At 38.6% G+C, this 10,061-nt stretch overlaps 1 protein-coding gene across 1 annotated transcript in view; it reads right to left on the reverse strand.

Moving 5' to 3' along the window:
• syne2b (spectrin repeat containing, nuclear envelope 2b) overlaps positions 1-10,061 on the reverse strand; it is a 107,908-nt gene that overhangs the window by 34,013 nt on the left and 63,834 nt on the right. The window contains 14 exon segments of the mRNA XM_046872909.1: positions 17-137; positions 309-529; positions 701-832; positions 2,479-2,652; positions 2,940-3,128; positions 3,503-3,622; positions 3,788-3,889; positions 4,679-4,867; positions 5,240-5,377; positions 5,487-5,609; positions 5,692-5,821; positions 6,624-6,727; positions 7,199-7,318; positions 7,689-7,841. Coding sequence (XP_046728865.1) covers positions 17-137; positions 309-529; positions 701-832; positions 2,479-2,652; positions 2,940-3,128; positions 3,503-3,622; positions 3,788-3,889; positions 4,679-4,867; positions 5,240-5,377; positions 5,487-5,609; positions 5,692-5,821; positions 6,624-6,727; positions 7,199-7,318; positions 7,689-7,841 — 2,016 coding nt within the window.

Raw genomic sequence — 10,061 nt, forward strand, 5'->3', positions numbered from 1 at the left:
CACAGTGTGAACTTACAATAAACTCATGGAAGTTGGCGATGGCTTGTCCAGAGGTCATCGTGTGAACTTTCCAGCTGTGCAGACGTTCTCTGGCTTTATTCATCCACTCTGTCATCGCAGTAGAGTCACGATGATACCTGAACATGAAATAATATTTTGATATGTGAAAATAAAAAAAAATGCTCGCTCATTGACCCTATCATCCACTTTTTCTGTGTTACCTTCGTCATCCAATATATATTTTTTTATTAAAATATTAAAATTCCTCAGAAAGATACATTTAGGATATACTTATTCATTTTTTTTACCTCTTCCAGAGTTTTATCAGGTAGTGTGTGGAGTCCAGTCCATTTTCCATTTTCCGTTGCAGAGTGGCTAAACACTGTTTTAGCCTCAGAGTAGCCACACCCACTCTGTACACAAGACTATACATCAAGTGACCAGTCACATCCACTTCTCGCAGTCTGCTGGCATGATCTAAAACCAGTCCAATCTGGGCACTATTTGCCTCCAGGGTTGCCTGCAACGTCTGAAAGGGAGAAAATGTTTTAAAAATTTGAGATTTTATATATAAAACTGTGTTATGAAACTGAAATAACTGTTACTTTGCTCATATTATGTTTAGCATCATGTATAATAAATTATCTCAATTATTATATTTATACTACAATTACAGAATAAGGGTTATTGCTGCACTTGCTTTATATGCCGAAAGACATCTCTGCAGCGCCTCCTCTGTCTGCTCCTCTAAATGCACGCTGGAAAGCTGACGCTCCAGGTTTTGGAGCAGTTTCTTCAACCAGGACTGATTCTCGTCCCACTGAGTCCACATCTTAAACATACAAATTAGCAAAATTACACCACATGGCTTATATATATATATATATATATATATATATATATATATAAATTTTGACAATGATGAGGTAAAATATTTTATACAAAATACAGTGCTCTCAGTCAATCCAAAATATAAAGAAACCTAAAACCTGAATTTTTAACCTCTTAGTCGTCAGCGCCGCACCAGAGCGACCGATATCCCATGGTTCTCAGGTGTTAATGTTTATCAATAGATTAAATAAAAAGGGAGAAGAGTAACCATGACTAACTATTCACCATTTTAAAGCTCTAAGCTTCAAGCAGCAATTTCAAATCACAGTATTTCAGTGAAAAACATATAACGAATGTATTTGTGTAAGCAGTACACACAAACAACATGAAAAAAAAATACTTACACATTACGTAGTACTCACACATTTATTGTAATAACTAGTCACAAACACAACCACTGCTGCAAATCCCGGATTATTATGAAAGATAAGGCTCCACTGAACAACATGCCGTAAAGCATTTTCGCTCCAACCAAACAGTAGTGTTGTAATTTAGATGGTTATTCTTTTGTCTTTTGTTTTGTCACAGTACTTCGATTGGTGTATTGTTTGTATATGTTTTGAAATAACTTTCGCATAAAAAACGACATCTTGGTAAAAAAACAAACATGGCTGGTGGAATATAGTGTTACAAAACAAATGAGACCACACTTAAAAAACAGTAAAAAATAGCTTGAATCTGGGGCTTGAGCCTCCACTCTATATGCAGGTGTTGTGACATTTTTATTATGCACCACCTATCATTTCAAACCTTTTATTTTCAGCCAGTAGCATTATGGAAACACAATGATTGATGGTAAATGTTGCTAATGAGTGCAGGATTCTAACGATACATGGGAGGATTTTATTGCCCACGTGGGTGCGTTCTTAGTTTTATTACTCTTAAGAAGTAGGAATCTCATTTGCCATGAAAATCTTCATCTACATGTGGCTTTTAACCCAGTACTGTTCTGGATTGCTACAGGACTGATTTCATGTATTTATATATGAAGAAAAATAATGTTCAATGCAGGAAATGTATATCCATGGCACTTCATCAACTATAACTTAATTTCTATCAACTTTGATGAAAAGTGTCTACTTTCCAAAGATATCTAAATTGTGTATGTAGCACATTTTTGTCATGAACTGTAAACATTTAAAGTTAGGTAGGGCATTTCAGCTGTGAGTCCTAAAATTTGGGGTGGGTGGGAGGAAATTCAGGAAATTTTTATTTTTATGGTACGTCATCATCTATAACTTTCTATAACTTTTTATAATCTTTTTCAACAATATGAACTTTTAATAATGGACAGTAAAGCTTCAAAGTGTCTTCTTTTTCAATATATTTAAATGTATATGTAGCCCTCTTTTATCGGTTTTAAAGTTTTAAGTTAGGTAGGGCATTTTCAACTGTGATTCCCAAAAGCTGTGACGAGGGCTAACAGGTTAAATACATTGAATTAAACCAAATTCAATGTATTTAACCTGCATCACACTTTAAGATGCATGTTACAGGTGTATGTTGATTAAATAATTCATTTAGTGCAATTTAAACAGACACCGAATCAGTGCTCAGTCATAACACTGAGTTACAGGTTTTTCCTACCTGTAGTATCAGCTGCAAAGCAGTTCCTGTCTTCAGAGCCTCACACTGAAGCTCATTCACCTGGTCCTCCACCTCTGCCACCGCTGTGTCCCACCTGCAATAGATGCCATCGGGCATCCGGGATGTGGAACGCTGCAGAGCTTGCAAGTGAGAGCCGAGAGACAGGAAGAACTTCTGCAAAGGTGGAGGAAACATAAAATTAAAAACAGCAACAATTTTTATATAATATTGCAGATATACCGTATATAAATAACAGTAATAGCCATTCTGATCCTATGCTATATATATTCCTCTTGCTTTTCTCTGTCATTTGCAGTAGCTGCTCCCCACACCTGTCAGTCTAGGCCTCTATCTAGTTCTTAGGGTTACATGTGTATATAATGCAGTCCTTGTCCAGCCATCATCCTGTCGTTTAAATTTTTAAACCCATTAATGTGTGTCTATGATATTAGTTGACTCACCGTGTGTGTGCTGAGAAGTTTGTGTAGCTGTTCCGTGGTGTGTGGCTCCGGCTCTGTTGTGCATGAAAGTCTCTGTTTGCCAAATTCCAGCAGGTTCTGAAGGCCTTTCAGTACACGCTCACATTGCTGCTGCTGCTCCACACTGCACTGCAAATCAGCAACATGCTGACACACACTGCTGTACATACTCTATACAGAGAGAGAGAGATACACATATTACTGTACACACTGTCCAACACAATTTACACACATGCACAGAAAGAAATGTTTATACACAAACCACTGTACACACTATCCTACAGCATGGTGACGTCTAGCGGTAACCTCAACAAACACACTGAAAGACACAGTTATACACACACACCACTATACACACTTTCCAACACACTCTATACACAGAGAGAGAGAGAGAGAGAGAGAGAGAGAGAGAGAGAGAGAGAGAAAAAGAGAGAGAGAGGTACACACACAGAGCTTCGTACACACTCTTAAACACATACATTACCATACACATTATCCAACACAATTAAAACACAACCCCACCCCATACACACACACACACACACCTCCAGCCTGGTGATATCTAGCGTTAACCCAGTCGCTCGTTCCTGTTTCTCCGTCTCGTCTCTCAGCTCGGCTAGCTCGCTCTCTCGCTTCTGAAGCTCGAGCTGAAACCCGGCAACGGCCTGCCCAGGTGGCCATGAGTGCAAACAGGATCAGAAATGGAAAATCAATGTCATTATGAGTTCTAACTTCAGACCTTTAGTACATTATATATAGTGCTGTATTTATATTATACATTATATACACGATTAAATCCTGGGATCGTCAGGATATTAATTAAGAATTACCTGTCGATGTGCATGAAGGTCACAGCGTGAATCATCAGTAGTTAGTGTTTTCATGTTTGAGGTGTTAGCAAGCAAGGCAGCATGCATGTGTTCTATCCTGTTCTGTGAGGAACACACACAGCATGTGCACACACACACACACACACACACACACACACACACACACACACACACACAAGATTATAAGAAAAAACGTAATAGCTGATGCACCATGTTTTGATGTTGGGTAAAAACTGCAAGTGCGTTTGACACTTGTAAGGGTGAGATGATTGAGATGTCAGCAGAGGATGACAAAATGCTGACATGTTTCTGCTGCCTTCGTTTAGCACAAGTCAAACAGATGCTAAACATGTTCATACCACAGGGCTGCTGAGTGCTCGAATCTGACTGGCCAGAATGTTTTTATACCAGCAGCGGTGCAATACAGGTTTGTATGTATGTATGTTTTTTTTTTTTTAAAGACTTCGCAGTTCTTCAGTAACATGTGAATCTTTATATTTTACATAGTTTACACTCTTAAATGTACAGCTATTAAATGTAGCTGTAAATGGATAAAATTGTGACATTTAGCTCTTTAATAAATGTTAAATATGTTATTATTGTTAAATTACCGTGTTATAAGGGAGTAAAACATTTTAGGATGTGTTGTTATAAAAGAACAATAGGGCTGGTAACAATAACTCGCTTCATATCACTACTGTGCCATTAGTTTTTTTTTTTTTACATCAGCATGACGCAAAGTGTGTTTATAACGTACACATATATATTGATGTCACTTCTGTTAGTGTCGAATTGACTGAGATTATGCACATTTTTATTCCATATTTGATCTAGATATATGATGTGTTTGAGAATAAATGAACACAATGATCTGTGAGCACTCTCTCTGACCTGTCTCTGCAGAGTGTCTTTCAGCTGGGTCTGTTTTTCTGAGAGAACAGTCTGGATCTCACACACACGTTCTTGCAGCAGATCCACACACACACCGGCTGTAGGAACCACGGAGCCTAATGACCTGATGACCTCTGACCTCTGAGTGGTTAACTCTGCACTCAAAGTGCTGAGCTCTGCAGAGAAACTCTACAGAGGACATACAGACAGCAAGTGAGGAAACAGATAGATGGATCAATCAAGAGGTACCGTATGATTGTTCGAGGTATTAATGGTTTGTAAGGATACGTCAATATGGATGAATAAATGGATGGATTTTGTACATCTGATACAAGTCTGATGAGAAGAAATGGATGAGTGAATGGATGGACAAATCAATATAATGGATGGATAGATGGCTGGATTGGGAGAGTTAATATAAATGATGGATGGGTGGACAGTTACTGTAAATCTTATAAGAACCTTAAAGTTGTATGGATTAGTGTATAGATGGATGGATGGACCAGTAGGTTGAAGAAAGGAGGGATGGATGAATGGATAGATAGATGGATGGGTGTGTACCTGTAGCTGCTGCAGTTGTATTTGAGAGTCGGTGTGTGTGGCTCCTGCCTGTGAGACAAGTGTGTGAGAGAGACTGGAGAGAGAAATTGTAATTCTACTCAACACCTCAAACAAACCCTCATCTGTCACCTGCACATCCTGCAAAGGGAGCGAGAGAGAGAGAGAGAGAGAGAGAGAGAGAGAGAGATGAGAGAGTGTTGGACTGTTAACCTAAGTGTGTTTGATTATGTGATCAGGAGTGTAATACACTAGGAGTTGTTGATGTTGCTGTCCCCCCCAGCTCTCGCAGGTGTGTGATGTGGGACTCAAGCTCCCGTAGACATGCAGCTCCGTCAGCATTGTTCCATACACACACAGGTGGAGGAGATGTCTGTAAACACACACACACACACACTTACAATCTGAAAATATATTAAAGCATTAATCTGGTTGATGTTTATTTGTGCAGAAACCTCCTCTTCCTGCTGCTCTCCTGCTTTCTGGCTGAGTCTCCTGTGGAGGTGAGTCCACTTCTTGTGAACTGACTCCACCCTTTCCTGTCTTTGCCCCTCCACCATCATCGGTGCTGCAGGAGTAAGCAGCCTGAAAATGTTTTTGTTTTTTAAATTCGGAAACCATAGTCATTTAAATTTTTCACTCACATCTTATAAAAGAACATTAATATTAAAGCCTTCCAAGTTTCATGCATTATTTCCCATCCACAGCAACTTTATGCGCAAAATAACTGGAACACCTGACTTTTACAGCCACATGTGGTTCTTCTCAAATTGTTAGCACAAAGTTGGAGGCACACAATTATGTAGAACTTGTTTGGATGCAGCAGCATGAAATTGTTCCTTTACTTCAACCAGGAGACCAAAACCTGTTCTAGCATGCCAATGCCTCTGTACACAAACACAAAGCTCCATAAAATTGTGCTTTATATGGGTTGGAGTGGAAGATCTCCTGCTATAGAGCTCTGACCTCAACTCTATTAAACACCTTAGGGATGACTGTGGGAACAATGACTGCCCCCCAGGCCTCCTCACTTCACCTACATCAGTCCCTGACTTTAACACCCTTGTAGCTGAATGAGCACAAATCTCCACAAGCACACCAGAAAATCTACTGGCGCATCTTTCCAATAGAGAGAAAGTTAATGAGAACAGCAAGTTGAGACTAAAAGTGGAATGGGATGTTCAGAAAAGTGCATACAAATCTTATGGTCAGGTGTCCACTAAGCTTATTACTACTTAATTCCTAACAGTTGTAGAAATTTTAGGTTCCTCAAAATGTTTTAAAATTCTTTTTGAGTTTGTAGGTTTTATAGTGCATGTGTGTTAGAGGATGTATAACTCCAGAAGAGGAAGTGTGTGTGTGTGTGTGTGTGTGTGTGTGTGGTTACCTCGGATTCTCCTCTGCACTTTGACTTTGCAGTCTGACTCTGATTCCCTGTGCTGCAATGATCTTTGTCAGATCTCTCTGCTCAATCAGACCCTGCTCTAACTCCTAAAACACACACACACACACACACACACACACACACACACACACCATTTTGCACATTAGGTGACCGTTGTACATTAGAACAGATGTAATGACAAATTATTTTATAAACATTTCCTCTTCAGATCATTAACCAGAACTCTAGAGGAAACATTTCTCCCAATTACAGTTTCTTTCTTATGTCCCTTATTCTGTCGAAATGCATTCTTTTCAAACCAGAGTGCAGAGTAAACTATCCAACGTAGCAAACATTTTCTTATCAAACATTAAAACTATTTATCTTAAGTAATGTAGGCAGCTAAATGATCTGCGAGGTTGTGTTGTGAGGTAGCTGCATTATTTAGCAAACAGTTTTACAGAAACTACTTAACTAGTCATCCAGAGTGACTTGGAGAAGTTCTTTCCTTTTTCACTACCACTAATGGATCTTGTTAATTGCACAGAAGGCTAGGCTTGCAAAAGTGTGTGTGTTACCCTCTGCTGTTGCAGGCTACTCTGTCTAAAGAGTTTGGCCCTGTTCAAGCTCATCATCTCTTGAACGCTGTTGCTGCGCTTTAGCCGAGTCTGCGGGGGGCGCTCTCTCTCAGCACACACCTAAAACATGAAAAGTTAGTTCTCTTAAATTCAAGAGAAAGGACAAAACAAGGACCTTTTTGTAGCAGCAATAGCGCAATTAAGAACAGGAACTATGTGTGTTTGTGGACGTTCCACCACATGACACTATAAATGGATAAAAAAATCACACAAAAAATGTCAGTGTAACTGTTTTCTGCAGTATGATATGGAGTAAACACCATGGGGACATGCTGTTATAGGAAGATAATCAAGATAATTCACACATGTATGCACAGTTTGGTAAAGGACAACTGCTGATGAGGTAAAGACATTTATCATGCTAATGATCTGTCATATTAACCTGCTGTGTGTTTTAGCAGAGAACGAGAGTGTGTGTGTGTGTGTGTACCTTCTCCTCACTGTGCCTCTCCTGCAGCAGGAGTTGAAATGTCACCAGCTTGTTCTTCAGGAGCTGCAGTTTAGCGCTGAGTGATTTCTGCTCGTCTTCATGCCCTGTTGAAGACACACTGGCCACCTTTTGCTCAATCTCCACAAACATCTCCTGGACACATGGACACACACACACACACACACACACACACAGAGACACATGAACAGAAGATGTGCAAAAGTAATAAAGTCTATGGAATAATACACAAGGAGACACACCTAGTCATAATGCCTCAAGTCTAATATTAAAGACAAATATTGCCTCTGTAGTGTATATCCTAAAACTTGCAAATACACAAACACACACACACACACACACACACACACAGAGACACATGAACAGAAGATGTGCAAAAGTAATAAAGTCTATGGAATAATACACAAGGAGACACACCTAGTCATAATGCCTCAAGTCTAATATTAAAGACAAATATTGCCTCTGTAGTGTATATCCTAAAACTTGCAAATACACAAACACACACACACACACAAATACGACTGATGACAAATGATAATTGTAGCTAATTTACACCTAAACTTGTTCCTAACACACCTAACAGAGGTGAGGGTAAAGCTACAGTAGATCCTCTGACATATGCATATCTCAGTGTGTGTGCAGTGTATTATGCAAGGGCAAACATACAGAATGAACAGTAAAGCCACAATGGTGTTGTGAGATGCAAGCACACATAGTAGAAGTTATATTGTCTACCATGCAATATATTTAGACACACAGAGACACATGAACAGAAGATGTGCAAAAGTAATAAAGTCTATGGAATAATACACAAGGAGACACACCTAGTCATAATGCCTCAAGTCTAATATTAAAGACAAATATTGCCTCTGTAGTGTATATCCTAAAACTTGCAAATACACAAACACACACACACACACACACACACACACACACACAAATACGACTGATGACAAATGATAATTGTAGCTAATTTACACCTAAACTTGTTCCTAACACACCTAACAGAGGTGAGGGTAAAGCTACAGTAGATCCTCTGACATATATGCATATCTCAGTGTGTGTGCAGTGTATTATGCAAGGGCAAACATACAGAATGAACAGTAAAGCCACAATGGTGTTGTGAGATGCAAGCACACACATAGTAGAAGTTATATTGTCTACCATGCAATATATTTAGACACACAGAGACACATGAACAGAAGATGTGCAAAAGTAATAAAGTCTATGGAATAATACACAAGGAGACACACCTAGTCATAATGCCTCAAGTCTAATATTAAAGACAAATATTGCCTCTGTAGTGTATATCCTAAAACTTGCAAATACACAAACACACACAGAGACAAAGTGAAGGTACACTGCATATTGTCTAATATACTTGGACACACAAACACATGAGCAAGAAGTGCAGTTGTACCTTAATGCCTACAGTGTTTTATACAGGGACAAACACAAACACACACACAGGCGTGTGCAAACACACATACACACAAAAAAGTGAAGCTACAGTTTCTATAACGCAATTTTCTAAGGCACCAAACCACAATATCTGTCTCTATAGTTTATATTGTAGAATATAAAAATTTTCTCTCTCACACACACAAAGAGATACCAAGTTTAATCTACACTGTATATTGTGAAATATACTTTGACACACATAAAAACACATTAACTTTTAGTACAACTGCATGTCTTGTTCATGACTTTAGTGTAGTATACAAGGACACATACAGACACAAAAAGGGGAAGCTACAGTATCTATAATGCAATATACTAACGCACCAAACCACAATATCTGTAGTCTAATATGCGAGTCAAACTATGTCTCTATAGTGTATATTGTAAAATATAAAATTTATTTCTCTCTCTCTCTCTCTCTCTCTCTCTCTCTCTCTCACACACACCCCAAGACAAAGTGGAAGCTACACTGTAGATTGTGCAATATACTTAAACACACACACATGAACAAAAGAAGTGCAATTGTACTCTCAGTTGTCTATAGTGTAGAATACAAGGACACACACTCACGCACACGCGCGCACTAAAGAGGAAGCCACAGTGTCTGTAGTAAAATATACTAAGGCACTTGTGTATAATGTCCACCATAAAAAAAGCATACATGTACACAAATGCAAAAACTACATAGTATAACATGAGAACACACACACTGCAACTGAAAAAATGTGCGTCCACTATGGTAATATATTTGTAAGCGTGCTATATTTACTTTCTAAATGATACAAATGACTCAACGTCATCATGTTATACTCATTTCACTTCATTCATTATAAGCAAATAACCTTTTTAAAAAAATAAATACAGTAATTTTACAGTAATACACTTTGTAATACC

The sequence above is a fragment of the Silurus meridionalis genome, chromosome 2 (assembly GCF_014805685.1).
Source record: "Silurus meridionalis isolate SWU-2019-XX chromosome 2, ASM1480568v1, whole genome shotgun sequence".
In the NCBI taxonomy this organism is placed as follows: Eukaryota; Metazoa; Chordata; class Actinopteri; order Siluriformes; family Siluridae; genus Silurus; species Silurus meridionalis.